Source organism: Asterias amurensis, chromosome 9 (genome assembly GCF_032118995.1).
Source record: "Asterias amurensis chromosome 9, ASM3211899v1".
Taxonomy (NCBI): Eukaryota; Metazoa; Echinodermata; class Asteroidea; order Forcipulatida; family Asteriidae; genus Asterias; species Asterias amurensis.
In genome coordinates, this window is record NC_092656.1 from 19,681,714 (window position 1) to 19,701,678 (window position 19,965).

The window sequence follows — 19,965 nt, forward strand, 5'->3', positions numbered from 1 at the left end:
TGTGTATATTAAATAAAATTACCAATGCTATTCCTTATCTGTCTGGTGTTAAAAATTGAGAAAACAAAAATTCTTTCCACAAGACGTTTGAAAGGCTGCCATCTCCTTATGAACCGAGGAAACAATCCAGGATCATGAATTTGTTTAAGGTCCCCAGTTGTTCAACAACCACAAGGGGAATCTGGGTAATGAAAGCGTTTTTGGCGGCAACAAAGTACGCAATTTTCTTCCTGCCTCGGGGCGAATGGCCTATTTGTTCTTGGTCAGTTAAGTGCACTTAATACCGCTAGTGGATTGCATGAGTGTGTTAGTCTTGTTTTTGTAGACTAAGTTCTATCTGCTCTCTCTCTGATATGTAGGTTAACGGGATGTTGTTCTGTAATGCTACAATTTACTTTTCCAATTTCTGTCTGTGTGTGTGTTTGCAATTGTATATGGTATTTTTTTTACATTTATAAATATATTGTTGTTGAGAGGGCATTGACTATCATCACAATCTTGTTTGCGCTACTTTGGGTGTCATTGCTCTCGTAAATACAGTCTAGTGTTCATTTTAAGCACTGCAGTGTTTCTTACTAACCCATTGACTTCCTAAATAGTGAGCGTAGCACAGTCACCGCGTGTGACGTGCATGCAAGTTGGTCAATAGACACCGATACTTCAGGAGCGTGTACATTCTAAAAACGACTTGGAAAAGTATTTTAACAACATTTGATACATGTTTCGTACTTCAACCTCTTCATCTCCTCCACCTTCTCTCTTACATTCCTTAGTACCTCTCAAAGTTAGGGCTTAGACGACACAACATTTGATGTATCTTTTTGCCAGTCACATCCGAGCGTGCCTCAAACACGACGTTGGCAATCATACATGTAGCAAGCTGATGTTTACAGCATAATTGCAAATGGGCTTTTTAGAGTTGTCACAATATTTCATGAGGTCCCACGACATTTCCTAGGAAAGAATCTGTACAAGACGCTATAGTGCCTATTAGATTACCCGAGGGATGATGCAGAAGTAGACCGCTGGTTGGTTTCTTGCTGCTCTACATTTTCTATCAACTTCTTAGGTAGGAAAAAAAAAAACATATTTAACCAAATTTAGTTTTTGAGCATGAGCAGCCGACTCTCCCTGATTCTGCAGAAAGTTCCCTGAAAATAAACCAATCTTTTCATGTTCTGATGAACAAATTTGTCAATCTCCCTGATTATGAAAACTTCCCCCTTAAAGGATTCGGGTACTTTTTCAAAATGTCCACAGATTTACATTAAACTTACAGGGTTTGAAGACAATGATAGTGGAAAGCTTCCCTTCAAATATAACTAACTAAGGTTGTGTAGTTTTTGAGAAATGAGTAAAACAAGTCACAAAATAGTTTTGGTCTCATGAGACCAAAATTATTTTAGCATGTCAAATCCCCTTACCCAGTTATGATATTATACCAAAACCATAGCATAACTGGTTAATACCTTTTTACATGCTAAAACTGAGACGAAAATTATTACTTTTACTCATTTTTCAAAAAGTACAGCACCTCAGTAATTAAAATATCAAGGGATGCGTTCTACTATCATAATCTTCAAACTGTGTAAGTTTAATGTAAATTTGTGGACATTGTGTTTTTTTGTAAGAAAAAGTACATATATACCCTTTAATGTTGAATGTAATTCATAAATATCTCCGTGATTGTTGTCTGAGAACTCCCTGATTGCAAGATGCAAGCTCTGCAATAGAGGGACATGATCATAACAAAGTTCCAGAGATTGTAAACAGAGACTAAATAAATCTGTGTGTGGGAGCATTTTTAATCAATGATGGAAATCTGTGTTGGAAACTGTGTAAATGTTTTGAAATTGCAAGTCTGTGGTGGAGAATGGTTTTAAAATCGACTTCTTATTAGGCGTGTGCAGTCAGCAAACGATGTGATTTAGGGATTTATTTTCCTCATCAATTATTTATCTTCACGTTGAAGCTCTGATGGAACCTCGCAAATGCATAATTTATGAGTTAGGAAATCCGATTAGACATCACATGCAACTGAACTAATGTTTTCTTTTTAAAAATTGTGTGTGGTTTTGTTAAGAAATAGCACAGCTTCAAGTAGAAAAGATATGAATTATTTTGTTTGCCTGATAGACATTTAAACATGATTATAACTTGACGGATTATAAGATTTAATCCTAGAGACCTTGTCTTCTTTATTGGTAATCCTCCCTCGGGAATCCTTCCTAGATGGTCATTCCTTCAGGATGTTTTTTTTTTCCATATCGCTAACTTTTATCTTCCTTTTTATTCTCTGTTCCTTGTGACATCTCATCTTCTGTTTTTCATATGGTCATCTCCCCTCTGCCCTCGTCCCATCTTAGATGTCGAACGATTCCATGATTAATCTTTCTTTAGATATCAAATAAGATTTTGCCTCAATTGTACATCAGTATTTCACCTTAGGTTCTAGGAATGCATTGCATGCGAGTGCGGGCCTATCACCTCAAGTCCCGAGCGCTCTCCTTCCCCCGAAGCTATAAAGACACATAAAAGATGAAAGATTGTCCCTTTCTTATTTCTGTCTCCGGATTTGAGTGAATATTTCCCAGGGGTTTCATGGGTAATAGAGTCCCCAAAGCTGTGACATTTGACATTTTGCTCGGAGTGGACGAGTGGCCTGAACCAGAACCACAGACGCTGATTTTTCTGTAAAGGCAGTGGACACTATTGGTAATTACTCAAAATAATTATCAGCATAAAACTTTACTTGGTAACGAGTTATGGGGAGAGGTTCATGGTAATAAACATTGTAAGAAACGACTCCCTCTGAAGTGACTAATTTTTGAGAAAGAAGTAATTTTCCACGAATTTGATTTTGAGGCCTCAAGTTTAATAGAGTTTGAGGTCACGAAATCAAGCATCTGAAAGCACACAACTTCTTGTGACAAGGGTGTTTCTTTCTTTCATAGTTATCTCGCAACTCCGATGACCAATCAAGCTCAAATTTCCACAGGTTTGTTATTTTATGCATATATATGTTGAGATACATCAAGTGAGAAGACTGGTCTTTGACAATTACCAATAGTGTCCACTGTCTTTAAGGCCCAGTGACCAGGGGTAGTGGAAGCGCTTTGAGACATGGCGTATAAAGCACTATATAAAAACTGAGTATTATAATTATTATTATTGAGTTTTCAGTCCACTCTATATCCGTCCAGCAGGACATTGAACTTACAGACTTAATCTCCCGCCGTCTTCAAATTGTCACCCTTCAAATGTTCGCACAAGCAATTTCTACGAGTTTACAAACTTTGGGAAATGAGATTGTGTTCCGCAGAGTGGTTTTAATCCTATTGAAGGTATTAGTGACGTACATACAGTCAATTATACCTAACCCCTGGGAAAACAGTCTACTTCAGGGTTGCTTTTTAGCTTTTAGAAGATACAGAATTTATGTAATATTGACTTAGGCTTCTTTCTAAACACATCAAATTATTTTGTCACTTTAAAGGCAGTGGACACTATTGGTAGTTACTCAAAATAATTATTAGCATAAAACCATTCTTGGTGACAAGTAATGGGGAGAGGTTGGTGGTATAAAACATTGTGAGAAACAGCTCCCTCTGAAGTGCCATAGTTTTGGAGAAAGAAGTAGTTTTCCTCGAATTTGATTCCGAGACCTCGGAATCAACCATCTAAATTGCACACAACTTCGTGTGACAAGGGTGTTTTCTTCTTTCATTATTATCTCGCAACTTTGATGACCGATTGAGCTCAAATTTTCACAGGTTTGTTATTTTATGCATATGTTGAGATACACCACCTGTGACCTGTCTACAGGCTAGTCTTTGACAATTACCAAAAGTGTCCACTGCCCTCAAACATTTCTTACTAATTTATTTCCCTTGATTGCATTTGTTTTGTTTCCTGGAACAGTTTTTTGTTTTAATGTAATCAGAAAAAGTGTCCCATTTGCAAATTGTAATTTCTAGAGCCACTGGACCACTTTGCTTGACTGGTAGCCTGAAGAGGCAGTGGCTACACCAGCAAATTTAATAGATGTAAAATAAAGAGTTGTGACTCATTTTTACTCAAATAATGCAAGAGAACAATTTTGCCTCGCAAAGTTGGGGGCCAATAAGATGAAATGAAAACATTTTCCGCTTTAAAGTTGTGATTGTTGACCAGCTGCAAGCTCAGTTAAACTAGGGGTCGGTTCTAGTTACGCTAATTCAATCTCATCTGCTATTGATTGTTGGGAAGTGAACTTGCCAGATCTTTACCCAGCGGTGAAAATCAATTGCGGCTCCTTTGCTTTTCTACGTAAGTTCTTCTCCCCATTTTTTTTTTGGGGGGGGATGTAAAGAAACAACATATCACACAGGCATCATCCCTGATTTGCTGTTTATTTGGATACTTTCAAAATCCCAATGGTTATGTTTTTGTTAAAATGTCAAAATTGCAAATCGTTTATAAAATCTACTAAGAAACGTTCATATAGAAAATTAGTGTCTGTAATATTTTGCTCCATTGTGAAATAGGGTATGATCTATACGAGCTGCAGACTCTCCCTGATTCTGCAGAAAGTTCCCTGAACATACCATAACCAATCTTTCCATGTTCTGCTGTTGATTTCACAACACTCTTCCTAACTTAGGATTAATCTTATGACTTAGGACGAGTCCCAACCCTGCACTGTAGCATGCAGACCTTAAGATTAATCCTAAGTTAGAACGAGTAAGTTAGGACGAGTTACTCGTCCTAACCGAGTTACTCGTCCTAACCCCTCGTCCTAACTCGAGATAAGACGAGTGAAATCGATGGCTGGAAAAATAAAATAAAAAATAAAAAATCTATCTTCATCATACATGACTCCATTCGCTCATTGTATTATTTGTGATTTTTGTTTGCTTCACAGTGAAGATGAATTTGATATCGTAGCCCTGTCTTCTGCTCCATCACAGGTAAGTACAAACATACTAAGCTCAAATTACGCGCTTAGTGATTTTAATTTTGTAACTCTTCTCATTGATGTTAAGCTCCAACTATGAGCTTAGCATTTTGACTTACAACCCTATCTCATTGATGTTAGGCTCCAATTCCTTGCTTAGCAGTTTGACTTATAACCCTTATTAACATTGATATTAGTCTCAATTACGCGCTTAGCGCCTTGTCTTATAACCCCTCTTATATCCATCATAATCCTTAAGCAATGTTGATTACTCCCAAACATAACTTGGATGAGTTTCGAAAATTGAAGGGTTTAGCTTATTAGTACACCGGACCAAACTGCTGTTGGTTGTTTTGATTCTTAAGAAAGGCTCTTTTTCATAAGGGTGATCTTATTCTACTTTCTTCACATCATCAAGAAGTAATTCTAGGTCGTATATTAGGTTCTTATATAGTGCTTTATCACACGAGGGGCGTATTAAAGCGCTCAGTGTTTTTTCCTACAAGGTTTGTGAAGCTAAGTTTTGAAGTATGAGACCTATTCCTTTAATCGACTTGATTCAATCCCGGGTCGTAAAGATGGCTGACTCTATGCCATCTGACATCGGTGGTAGCTAGCTATGTTACACCTTTCTGTGTGCATACATGTAGATGCCCAACTGATGCCTATTTGCTTTGAAGTTGAGAAATAAACAAGAATGGAGCTATATGTTTTTCTTTTTGCACAACTGCGATAAAATGTTCCCAAGGCAGTTATGGCTTTGGGGGAACCAAAAGGTCAAAATAAAGATCTATATTTCCCTCAATGTATATTTGGTTTGCGGTAACACCATGTGTGTATCTACTTGCCAGGTAGAGTTGTTCTTAGGGAACTGTCTTGCTTTATTCTACTGCCGCGGAGTAGATAATCGGAGGTTCGGGAGACTTCTCAGTTCTGAAAAGAACTGTCCTGCTTTTTAACTATTACCATAAGAATAAAGCAAGACAGTTCCCTAAGAACAACTCTACCTGGCAAGTAGATACACACATGGTGTTACCGCAAACCAAATATACATTGATACCTCACCATGCAATGCCTCAAATCTTATATATATTTCCCTCTTTAGGATCTTTGATAATTTGTCTTTGATGTTACATTTGTAATGCTGGAGGATGCTACATATCTTGTGTGGGTAGACTACATTCATAGGATTTGAGGCATTGCATGGTGGGGTATCAATATATGTTTGGTTTGCGGTAACACCATGTGTGTATCTACTTGCCAGGTAAATAAGCCCACTCCTCTTTACCTCTTCAGTCTCCTGACGATGACTAGAGCAAGCTAGTCGAAACGTTGAGACCAAATCCGAACTGACTCCGCGGCAGTACAGTTATTACGATCCCATAAGCTAAAGTAGTAGTCCAGTCATATTTCTATACCATCCGCCCTGGTAATAGTTATAAAGCAGGACAGTTCTTTTCAGAACTGAGAAGTCTCCCGAACCTCCGATTATCTACTCCTCGGCAGTAGAATTAAGCAAGACATTTCCCTAAGAACAACTCTACCTGGCAAGTAGATACACACATGGTGTTACCGCAAACCAAACATATATAGACTACATTCATTGTACAAACATCAAGAAGCATCGCCTTTGTCATTTTGTATTTTCATTCTGGTTTTTTTAAAGCCATTGGACCCTTTCGGTAAACAGTATTGTCCAAGGCCAACACTTCGTGTCTCACAACCTCTATATCAAATAACAGACCTGTGAAAATTTAGGCTCAATCGGTCATCGGAGTCGGGAGAAAATAACGGGAAAACTCACCCTTGTATCCGCGCGTTTCGCCGTGTCATGACATGTGTTTAAAATAAATCTGTAATTCTCGCTATCGAGAATTGATATTGTTTTACTGTTTTCGCAAAAAGTTAAGCATTTCATGGACTAATATTTTAAGAGAAGTCTTTCACCACTATTCTGTAAACCCTGTAAGTTATTTCTAAATCTGTGAACTTTTTTTTTTTTTCCTGTACCGAAAGGGTCCAATGGCTTTAAAAGCTTGACAGTTATCAAAGAGTGCCTAATATGAAAAGAATTGAAGAAAATATTGACACTTATCAAACTGCCCGGTTGAAAGTTTCCAAGAAATAAAGTGTATTTAAAAGATTCTACTGTGTGACGACCCCCAAAGGCTATTTTGGCAAACAATGTCCGCAATCTTTCTTCTGACAGAAATTTTTGTGTCCGAAGGCAAACTTTTAAAAGCTTATTCTGAAGATACTCGTGTTTTCAGGTTTTGGTTCACATCGACTTCATTCAAACCCTATGTGTATATTTCTTTTAAAATGAGCTTTGCATCCCTTCAGGTAAATTAAGAAGTTACACAAACATTAATTGAGATTATTTTGAAATTGACGTTTCTTTTTGTCAGTTAATTTTGCTTTTAAGGTCTGTGTGGGTCCAGACAGAACACCTCGGGTTAGTTTTACTCGTAACTTGTTTTAAACCACTAGAATATTACTTTCAAACTTGTAATTTTTAATCAAATTGTTCTGGTCTTAATTTTTTACTGAGAGGTGAGTTTGTGGTTTGTGACATCATGTTTTGCTTATTGATTTAGATTGAGTCTTTGGAAATTCATCTTACGACCAGTTTGACACACGCAACTTTTTATGAAATGGCTCTTTGTTCTCACAAGTATTGTTGAGTTTTGTATAATTAGTTTTATTTGTTTCAACAAAACCTCGTAAAATTGATAAGATAATTATATAATGCAGTTCTGAACCTATCAAAACCATGTAAAGTTGTATGAGCTTTAATGATTGTGGGTTAGCTATCATAACAAAAAACATGTCATACTAAAAACTAATTTTTTTTTTAGAAATGAGAAAATGGGAATTTGCGCAACGGTACAAATGTTGACATTACAATTTATCACAAGCTTGTAAAAAGTGCAATAATAGAAAAATCATAGGACTGAACAATTCAAAACATCTGCTGGTATAGGAAACGGGTAGAACGTCATTTTCATGGCGACGTCTGTTTTGTAAAAAAGCGTCTGCATCTGATGTAAGATTAATTGATGGGGCTCATTCCTGATTAGGTGCACTGTACTTTGCAGGGAAATTCCCTATAGAGGGTTTTCCATCACGGCTTGTCGCACTTCGATATCAGTCGAAGACTCCATGTATTCCTGTAGGAGGCTCGTCCGATCAGCTGATTAGTGATAGAATAATAGATCTGTATCAAACTGATGCCATATTGTCCAATCAATGTAAATAAGTCAGGTCTGGAGAGGGAAAACAAGGCCTTGAGTTGCATTGCTGTGGTTACCGGCTGTCGGGGCTGCCATCGCGACTGCCACTCCCGGGTAGGCCTTGCAAGCCACAGCCGCAAGTGCCATCCCTAGCCGAACAATGTCCCCCAGTTACAAGTCCGTCGCCTTTCGAGACGGATGGAGGCCTACTACTACTATTTCTGGGCCCAATTTCATAGAGTTGCTTGAGCACAAAAAGCTTTTAAGTACAACAAAACCTTGCTTGCTAAGTTACCAGCCAAAATGCCATGTCATGTGTCGTACATGTAACGGGTATCCTGCATATTTTGTCTGAGGAGAAAATTGTAAAGGAATATTTTCTGCTTAGCAGCTAATTGAAAATGGGCCCAGGTAGCAGGTTAGTGAGCATAACTCCCTTACACAATGAGCGTATCAATTTGGCACCTATTCCTAAACGCTGAGAAATGTGACTGTAAAATAGACGATGTGACCTCTGACGTCACTCGAAAACCATAACATGATTCGTGCTTATACCGCCGGGCAAAACCTTTGTGTTTTGGCAGCCAGCTAGAAAGTGTATGCAATCTTACCATGACTACGCGTCTTTTTGACCGGCGAAACATGTCGTATACAGTGTTTTTTCAACAAAGGCGGTTTGAATGTAAACATGGGTCACATCGTCTATAGAATTCCATATTAACCGGAGCCATGAAATTTAGCTCAGTCTGGCCCCTTTAGGGTGTAATTAAAACCAGCATTCATAATTGTTATTGCAGTAAGGGAACCAGATGAATTTGGTTGCAGTCTAGTGTTTACAGCCTTTTCTATTGGACGTCATTTTCACAACAAATTCTCCCACTTGAATCATTTGATCACATACTTTGGTTCATCAGAAAAAATAGAAAAATCTATGTTTAATTTTTTTTTAAACTTAGGCCTCCATCACCATAGATTAGATTTTATAAAAATATAAAAGAAACAAAAGTAAACGAAACCCTTCCAGAAACCATGTTGATTAAATTGATAAAATTTACCATAATTTCGATGCATCAAGATACTGGCTTGAAATAATTATTAAGCATAGTCAACCAAGTGTGTAGCAATTTAAATTAATATTATTTTCTGGTATAAAAAGGAAAATTATTCCTAAACAGCTATCTTACTTTTCTGCAGTGAAATAGACATATTTATTTAATTACTGCAAGATTTTATGAAGGCCTACACTCAACATAATGTAACAATACATTTGGTTTAAATTCAAGCATCCCCCAAAGCTTTGATGTATTGATTGGAGTATACCTTCTACCATGCTCAAGAAAGGATTTGCTAATTGGAAACAGTAACTACGTATTTCTGCCATTGCTTATAATTTCTGAATTGTATAAACTATAAGACCTAAATTACTACAGATAATAAAATGTTATATTTATGAGAGCACCGGGATGACAATAATATTAATTTATCCTCAATAGTATAAAAGACATATTTCACACAAAAAGTCAAGGATTAGTGTATATTGGTAGCAAAAAATGGAGATTGCTTTTTTGTTCAAAAGACTCTTTAATAAAGCTTTTTGATTGCAATGATATCAATCCTCTGTTTTCATCAGAGAAAAAAAGGTTTGGTTTAATTGAAAACTCTCATCATATTTTGCCTCTACCCATGTTCCCATAAACCTTATAAAAGGTACCGGGGGATGGGGGGATGCTAAACACAACAAAGGCTTCTCCGGGCTGTGTATCTTAGACAGTCGGCCGTTTCCGCAACGAGTCAATCTTATCTACTTGCTATCTCACGATTTCTTGGCCGAGAATTTTCCAGCTGGCTTGGTCTGTGTTTCATGAATGTGTCTAGCTCTTTATTACATTCAAGCGAGGACGTTTGTGGCGGTTGAATCAGTCAGAAATGCAAGGCGGGGAAAATCTTGTTAAAGTGAAAGAGCTCAATCAAGAGAAAGAAGGGGATTTTGTTTTCAATTGGAACAGTTGCTAACTTGGTTGACCATGCCTGATTTAACTTGTTCATTTCTTAATCGGATAATTGTGCCAATGGTCTGCAGTGTCTGGTTAACATGTATTGGGTGTTCTGGTGTTTGGTAAGACCTGGAAAGGATTTCTGTTAAATGGCTTGTTTAGAAGAAAGTTCTTTGACAAAATCTTCAGAGGAATTGATAAGACAAATTAGTTAAACCATATTGCATTTAAACAAAACTTTTGGGTTAGTGTTTAATGGCACTGGGCACATTAATTTTGGTAATTACTCAAAATATATATAGTAGCTTGAAAACTAACTCGATAACGAGTAATGGAGAGCTGTTGCTAGTATAAAACAATGTGAGAAACAGCTCCCTCTGAATTTGAGAAAGAGTATTTCTCACTAAAATATTTATTTGAATATGAGAAAGACTCAAGGCCTGAAGCCTCACTCTGTCATCTGAAAGCACAGCAATTTGTAAGGTTTTTTTTTGCTTTTGCAATTTCAATGACCAAATGAGCCCAAATTTTCACGGATTTGTCAATTTATGCATTTGTTGGGATACATCAAGTGAGATAACTGGTCTTTGACGTTGCCATTAAGTGTAATATGGAGAGAAATCGTGTTATGTTCCCTTTGTATGCAGAGTTAATATAGTCACTAATTCTCATTCATACTTAACGTTGGATCATTCTAAATTCTGTTACAGCCGACTCTCTATTTAACCTTCAGGTTTGTGTATAGTGGTTGGTCGTAGCATGCTAAAGGTCTTAAACTGACCTTACCTAATACAAGCACTAATCATACAATATGACCACGTACCACTTAAATTAGCAAGCTCATATTACCACGCAAATCATGTTTTATACATGGCCTTCATTAGATAGATCATCCATAATGTATTTTAGTACAGCACTACTCGGACTGTAGCAATTTCAATGTAGTACTTGTGTTTAAATGTCAATATGGCGGCACAAATCTTGTGTAAGAGCTGACAACAACTTGCATTTTTTTTTTTAAATCATCTGACAGATCTAATTACCTACAATAAATACACGTTGAAAGTTATTTTGTTTGTTCTGTTATGCATCACTGAAACCCAATTAGTGAAAGTTGAATTTATGTTGATGCATGTTTCATGGTACAAAGTGCAAGATTGGAAAACATCAGAGTGTGATACTTATTCATCAAGTCATTCTTCGGCTATACGGGGATGTCATTTTGTCTCATATCAATGGCATCTCTTAGAGTTGCTAGGAAAATTATTCAAGTACAGTTGCTAGGTTCAAAGCTTCCTTTAACTTTGCACATTTTGAGTGTGTATACTAGCCCTGTATAATTCCTCTTGCGTCTTCAATGATTGATCTCTGTCATTGCACATTCAAAACTCGACCACATCATTACACATTCAAAACCCGACCACATCATTACTCTTCAAGGACTTACCCCTTACCTCTCTTACTTTTTAACTTGTCCCTTCCACCAGGGCCCTTTTACCTGGAATCATTTGTTTCTTTTAATTTATTCTGGTTGTGAAGCCAAGGACTCTCAGAAAAGCAAACTTCATCACTGTACTAACCAAGGACCCTGGAGAGAAGACAAGGAAAGAAGTTTCAATTTTAGATGTGGGAGGAAAATCTCAGAGAAGTATTCCAGGGAAAGCCCACGCAGTAAGGTAGAGCCTTAAAACAAAAATCCATATAGTGCCCCTGGAGTGATATAAACCAGGGTCCTAGAGGTGGAGGGCGAGGAAAGATACCACTTCACCGAGCTATCATGTATTCAAGTACAGCATTGTTTCCCCTAAGCTTCTATGATGTAAGGCTTTATAGGCCGAGGTTTTTACTGATGAAGAGGTTTTGCTGATTATTTCAACTTTCCTATCCAAATTAGTGTTGCTTGGTGCTTTCTTGGATATTTATCAAATATATTAGAAGGTCGGAGCAGTTGTTGCACTTTAAATATTATTATTAATACTCCTCTTGGGAATAGTCCACTTCTCATTCCCCCCCCCTTACCAATCACTCATTCCCTTCCTAATGGCTTTATAAAAGCAGCTATTTTATCACTCACTCCAATCTTACAATGTATTGATGGCTACAGCTTTCTCTAGAAAACAAGGCAAAACTAAAAAGATTTGGTTCACTTTCCCGGAGCCAAAGTCCAGTTGAGTAAATAGTCCTTTTAGTGCCACCTTTCAAATTGTACACGTACTTGGCTTTAATGGAGCATTTTCTGTGAACTTAAAGTACGGTCTCAGTACTCAAACGGAATCAGGGGAAAGGATGGGAAGCAGGTCAAGCTTAAAGATAAAGAAGACAAGAGAGTAGATTTTTGATCCCATTAAAAGAGTCTGGCACGAAAGACCAGCTGTATTGACCTCGGCGAATTGATATGTTTGGCGGAGATGTTTCTCTTTCCTTGCAGTTTGCGCTTTTTGGGGGTTGTGATATCTTAGGGCCATGTCGGAATTGGCGGCTACGGCTATGGCTGGATCACTGCTTCATCATGTGTTGAAGTATAGGACATCCTTAGCAACACCCTTAGCCACAGTCATAGATCTAAGCCGTAGCCGCCAATTGGATACGATGGCCTTAAAACCATTGTGACTCTTTTTAGAATAAAGGCCCGTTTATAGTCGGTCGCGCGATGGTCGCGCGATGGAAATCTTGACGCGCAATCATAAAAAGACACAGTTTTTAGGCCTCAGTCTCAAGATCGCGCGCAAGATTTCCATCGCACGACCATCGCGCGACCGACTATAAACCGGCCTTTAGAGGAGGAATAAGATTATTGAGTCTGACCTAAAAGCTTATGATGATGTTTTCCCTTCGCAGATGTTGAATGCTACACTGAAAAGCTCTTACATGTATATGTCTCAACTTACAGTTGCTATAATCTTACTTTCCGAGCTGGGAAAAAATGTCTTATTAACTCCCTTTTTGTAAGAGGATATTGGGTTCCAATAAAAAATTGCTGTTGACTGTGTACTCTATGACTGGCACACTGTATCTTAGGTCATTCTGTTCTTGAGGATGGACACCTTTTTTTTCCCCAGGGCTTTGTAAAAAGAAATTTCTTTGATTATATCTTTACCGATTTTTGTGTGTGGGAGAGGAGGCAAATTGCATAGATTTATTGAATTGAATAGTTGCTGCTGATTTGATTCTGGAGTTTCCTCTTTCACACATCAATGTTTCGTCTTTTCAGTTTCTCTCTGCGTGGGTGGCCGGGGGTAGGGATACTGTCTCTTAGAGTTCCAATCTTTCCTGTTTTTCTTCTTTATTCTTTTCATTTGATGAGGAGAACAAAAGAGGGCAGTCTTTCCCAATCAATGACTCTATTGTCTGATCACCTCCTAGTCTTGGTCCAAGATGTTACTATCTTATACAAGATAGGTGAATTCTTTAAGGTGAATTCTCTTTAGTGCATTAAAGCGTTAGTCGTTAATGTTTCATACAAATGGAGCATTTGTTGTTTACACAAAAGTATCTTCGGCTATTTGATTTGTGAATACATGTATATTTTGAACGTCTGTGGATGATTGTTTGTGATGCTTCATTAATTACTTACGTATTTTTCTTCTGGGTCAGGCGTTCTATTCAATATGCATAAAGATTAAGATGACAACTCTCCTTATTCTGAAGAAGTTACTGCTCCCATCTTATAAAACCCTAAGCTCCTTCAACTGTGAGTTATCGGAAGGAAAAGGTTAATTAATCTAAAGCTTTGTGTAAGAAACATCTTTATAATCACATGAGCACACATCCGTACAGCGAGCTAATTATATCTTAAGATCCGCGCTTGGCTGAGTATAAGTGTCCTCCTAGACTAGCTTAACTCGATTTAAGATCAAATTACAACCTCGTTAGAAACTGATGCACTGCAAAGATAAGTCAGTCTCATTCCTTCACTCCTGTGAATATCTATGTGGGGATATTGGCTGAGGTTTGGGTCTGATGGTTTGACGAGGTTGCACCTTTGAGATTGTGGTGTCGACGAGGGAAGGAAGCCCAAGGATGCTGTGATGATTTCATGGCCGTCGGCCGTCTGTCCAGGAGATGAATCATACACCTTGACATTACAAGTTCGCACCCCACGGCAGAATGATGTGCATAAATTAGCAGGTACCTAGTCACCTTTTCTTGGAGATAAGAAAGTCAAAATTATGACAAATGGCTGATCTTGAGATATCATGTTACTACCAAGAAAAGGAATCAAGAAGATGTCAAAAAAAAAAACGTTGAGATTATCCAGATGCAGAACATGAAGGATAAGTTTCAGAAGTGATAAATATTTATGGATGGTCTGTAAATCATGTTTTAAATTTATTTGGCTTTGTATCTCTTGGGGATGTGTTGTTAATCATATTTCACCGGGAAGGGGGAGGGGGCATAACAAATCTTACTGCTCCTCGGGTAAGGTACACTACATAACAAATTGAACTCTGCAGTTAATATAAGACATTTAAAACATGAATGTGTGACCTTTTTCAAATGCTTCCCAGCTCTAAAGGACTTATCTCAAATGGGATGACTTTCTAGCGGTATACAGCACGCACAATAGTCTCTCCACTCTGCATTATTAAGAATGTTGAGTGGAAGTGGGTGTTAAGCATGAAGCCTTGCTGCTACTGTTCAGTTGAAGAAATAATGAGCCTAGTCTGAGAGACCTAGCTGTGCCTTAGAGACCCGCCTTGAAGACCTGCCTCGGCCCAAGACGCTGGAGCCCTGACAGCCTCCAGACCAGATTTCAATCTCATCTAGAAATCCAGCCAATTCTATTTACAATCAGAAAAAATTCATCATCTTAAAGACGCGTGTATGATTTGCATGAGGCAATAGCTTCTGCACCATTACCAATGTTTGGTTTCTTTTACCGTTTCTCATGGGTCCCTGTTATATTGATCCCTAAATTTTAAAGTGGAAATTCTTGGTTGAATTGACATGGAATTACCCTAATGTAAAGTAGAGCTTGATTTAGTTTCATTCCTTTCACTTTATCGCAACCTCATGAAAATTCTCATCAAATGGCTTTAATCAATCCTCAAAACTATTACTTCCGCTAAAAATGTCACCATGCCTGATATTCAACAATTATTGATGATTGCTTTTTTTCTGTTAGATCTTATTGCATAGGAGTAATTGATCAGCAAGTATATTAATAAAGGCACACAGTCACGTTCATATATGAGATTCCGACGACCAAGAGAAGCGATATGGAACATTCTACCATCCGACATTGAATGATCATTTCATTTTCCTCTTGGAATTATGACATACTGGCGAGGAGCTTACAACTCCTCACGTCAGGCAAACATAATTGCATTCCAGCTCGCCCATGTCTGTTTTTCTATGTTCCTACATTCTCATATTCCCCCCTCTCCCTCCTGATCCGTCGTCGAGAGAGCAAGGTTGAATCAAAATCTACCTGGATATTTGAAATGTCAGAGTTTGCTGAACGTTGCAATGACAACAGTGGGTTCTAAACATGGTCGTCTTTGATTGTGTCATCATTCAATGTATACAGAATCCCTGTAGTCTCTTGTGATGTTTTGCTATCGTCTCCGTCCCCCAAACAAAATGAGAAAAAGATGTGGCTGAAATCACTGGGGAGGTCGAGTCACATTGTGTTTCATTGAAGGAATCAATTCTGTTTTAAGATTGTGCTTAATGTATAAAAATGAAAAAGCAAGAAGTGGATAAAAGATTTTTGAAACATCAAATGCTGAAAAGCACTGAGTGTTTGTGGTTGATATTAAAAGGGGTCTATAAATACCATGTTCATTTTACCTTGATTGTGTCTTGCCATTACTACCCAAATCTTAAACAACCCTAGAGGATATTTTTGTAGGTGTTCGGCCAACAGCAAAACTGCACTTTATTTTGTATTGTATTGTACTTTTATATCCGTAGTTTACTTTAATTAAGTGTTCGTGCAATATGTGCACCAACACCTTGTTTTTGTACTGATTTTTTTGTTTTTTTTTTCCTTTTCCCTGAAGTTTGTCTGCAAGATTTTTAAGAAAGTAAAGGTTCTTGAACCTTTACATGTAGTTAGACTTTTACTTGATGAATAGTTGTAATTGCAACTTTTTCATGATGATGACAGTGACGTCAACAAAAACTTAAGTCTAGTTTGAAACTTTCAGAAGAAAAACACGTTTTAAAAAGCAGAGTTGTTCCTTTTATACTGGATGTTAAAAGCCATTTTTATTGTTTCCATGTAATAGGCCTATTGTCAATTATTTGACGACACACTATTTAATTCTTCACAGGGGGAGGGATGGTAGTCTTCATTTAGAAATGAATGAGGAAAAAAAACCTGCACCATATTAAACAGCAAAGTAAACCATATTAAATTCTCATCCAGTCAAATGGATCGGTGTGATACTTTCAATCGTTCGGTATTAAGGGGGGTAAACCCCCCTGTAAATTGCAAGTAGTATCCAACACCCAGTTAAATACACTATAGGTTGTAGCACTCTTTGTGAAGTTGGCTGCACTCTAGAAAGACAGCTCACATGTATGACCGTACCAATTCAGGAAAGGTTCAAGGAATTAAGATCACAAGACAAGATTGCCTTGGCGTCGTGACATAAAAACTCTAGCAGAAAGATTTGTAGAAGGTTTTTTTTGTGTGTGATCCTTGTGTGGGCTGAGATTACTCTCATTTTTCTCACGGAGGGAGAATGAACTATGACGTCTCTGTGTCTTTTTCTTGTGATAATATTCTCCGAGATCTGCTCTTCAGGAAAAAAGCTTGTCTTTTGTTGGGTGATAAAGTCTTAAAGGAACACGTTGCCTTGGATCGGTCGAGTTGGTCTTTGAAAAGCGTTCTGTTACCGTTTGTTATAAAATCGGTATGGTTAGAAAGATATTGTAAAAGTAGAATACAATGATCTACACAAATATGCCTCGAAACTGCGTGGTTTTCGTTTTACCTTGCGAAAAACACGGTCGGCCATTTATGGGAGTCAAAAATTTGACTCCCATAAATGGCCGACCGTGTTAGTTCGCGACGTAAAATGAAACCGGTGTAATTTTGAGTGATACTTGTGTGGATCATTGTATTCTACTTTTAAAACATCTTTCTAACCATATACATTTCATAACAAACGCTTTCAAACGCTTTTCGTAGACCAACTCGTCCAATCCAAGGCAACATGTTCCTTTAAATGTTGACTCAATTCTGTGGACTACCATAACTTCTTAATGAGATTAATATCACAAACATCCCTGAATGGTTTCTTGAATAAAGCTGCACCCCCCCCCCAAAAAAAAACAAAAAAACTTGACATTTTGAAATTAAGTTTGAGAAATATTTTTACTATTTGCTGACAAACATTTGTGAGTTATTGCCCACAGTTTCGTTTTATAAGTTAAAGTAAATAAACAAGTTCGTTTTTCAGTATTTTATTTTTCAGTATCTTTATAATTTTGATTTTGTTTTACAATTTATTATGGTATCATTTGGACTGAGTACAGTATCCAACAAACAATCTTTATATGTGACAAATCTAATGTTGTTTGAAGAAAAAAAACATGGATGATTTGCAGAGGTTTTCTAAAGCAAGACGCAACTTAGAAACTCTCCTAAAAAAGACAAGGCGTACCCTCTCTTTAGTAAGTGACCTTTTTTATCTTTTGAATCAACAGACAACCCAAGATCTAAGACAGCAGCTTCTGAAAGATGGCTTCCGATTGGACGAAATACCTGACGATGAAGAGCTGGATCTCATACCACCTCGACCAATGAATGAACGATGTATTTGTTGTCAAACAACCCAAGTAACGTGCTCTATTCAGTGACAGCGGGACCATTCTCTCTCTGCCATTTTGTGTATATCATAAAAACATTTTATATAAATAGGTACTGTATGTATGAATCATGATTCCATAGATAACACTATGTTTGTATACATGTATTAGAACTGGTACCAGTTTCATGTGGTGACTAGTAGCCATGCTTGTTTACCAGCTAACTCAATATTGTTGCAATTTGTACTGCCCTTATCCCGATGTCTATTAATTTTTATGTTGTGTAATCAATTAAATTGAGCCCTTTTTTTCTGATACAATTACATGCAGTGACTAATGGCCGCTTAACAGAAATCCGCTGTTAAGTAACAAATTCATTTACCTATTTAAAACCAAACATGGAACCAAAAGCTGTAAGCAGAAAATATTGATAGCAAATTTATTGGGTGATAAAAAAAAAAAAACGGGGCACCAGTCCACACCAGTCAAGATAATGCAAACTTTATTTAATTTTGACTGGTTTTCTGCTTAGCAATATTTTACTGTGCTAAGCTAATTGGTGTACATGTATTGCATGTGGGCCTTGCTTCCACAAAATGAGGAAAAATCCTTTGGACTTTTTTTAGATTTGGTCAAGAAGAATGCATTATTGATGCTATTTGGAAATATCTTCTAGAACTTAAAGTAATGTCATAATCTTCATTTTGAATATGGAATCTTTGCACTCACTTTGTGGTGCAACTTACACATTTGGACGTGTTTGACTATTTGCTTCCCCCGAAAACCTCCGACTTCTGTTCTGTGGCCAAGAGGCAAAGCAATGTAAGTCTATTTTCAAGACGGAAAATACAAGATTTAAGCTCATTTTATTGAAACTTATCCTGCAATATATACTTCAATATCTATGTGCGTGTACGATTTAATATCGGGACTGCCTCCGGGTAGGTAGGCACCCACCAGCTGGTTCTGAAGGATATGTAGCCATTTCCGTGATTTAGTTTCACAAACTTTACTCAATGAAAGTGTAGTATTGCTTAATGCATTTAGTATTGAAATTCATCCATCGGTCCGGAATTATATGCTGCATTTTAGCGAGTCGGAGGACCAGGATTCGTTGCCTCTGGTGGTGTTTCTGTTGGATCTTGAAGTGGGAAATTTAATATTTATTATTGTACACCATTTCAACTTTGTGGGACTGCAAAGCATTCTTTCAGTGTTGCGATACACTGAAAGTTCTTGAACTACCAAAGCATTATATTAACATTTATGTGTGCATGAAATGTTCTGTGCTTTTCCAAATATTGGTTCTTACATATGTGAATAGATGCTCAAATATGAGATGGAACCCAGTTGAACCCAGTCCATAATCCGCCCTGAACCCTGGGGGATCTATCAAATACTTCATATTTGTTTATCAAATTGAGCTAACTTTGGCCATTGCTGACTGGTATACTGGGCCCAATTTCATAAAGCTGTTAAGCAGAAATCGCCAGTAAATTTCTTGACTTGGAAAGAAATTACCAGTCGCAGTACCATTACCATTGTCACTATGTAGTATTCTGGCTGGTAATCTTTTTTTTTGTGCTTAGCATGTTTTTGTGCTTACACATGTTATAGGCTTGTGAAATTGGGCCTTGGTATCTTCTGTCTGATTGCTGGTAGGTCATGTCAGGTGATGCCGGAGTCGTTCATATTGCTGCAGAGCGCCCTCTAGATCTTTTATCATGTCGGGATCACAGAGTATCATTTTCTTATAAGAAATTAATGTCAGATAGTTTGGGACTACTTAGCACTTAACGGAAAATGTTTGCTTCACATAATGGAGTAAAGCTGTTCCTACAGCTTATTTGTATTTAGCAGATAACTACTTCTTACTACTGTTGCTTAGAGGCTATGTGAAACCGTGCCCCTCAGTGTTATTATTGCTCTTTTGTAATGCGCTAAAATAGTTGGGTGCTGTTTTCTTATATACAATACAATACAATACAAGCATAGATAAAGGTTATCAAGGATCGGAACAATCTATTGTAGGATATTGGCT

At 37.4% G+C, this 19,965-nt stretch overlaps 1 protein-coding gene across 1 annotated transcript in view; it reads left to right on the forward strand.

Annotated features, from left to right (window-relative positions):
* LOC139941440 (protein FAM219A-like) overlaps window positions 1-17,984 on the forward strand; it is a 52,283-nt gene extending 34,299 nt beyond the window's left edge. The window contains exons 4-5 of the mRNA XM_071937934.1: window positions 4,904-4,949; window positions 17,823-17,984. Coding sequence (XP_071794035.1) covers window positions 4,904-4,949; window positions 17,823-17,975 — 199 coding nt within the window. The 3' untranslated portion in view covers window positions 17,976-17,984. The remainder of the gene's footprint in view (window positions 1-4,903; window positions 4,950-17,822) is intronic.
* Window positions 17,985-19,965: the final 1,981 nt, after the last annotated feature.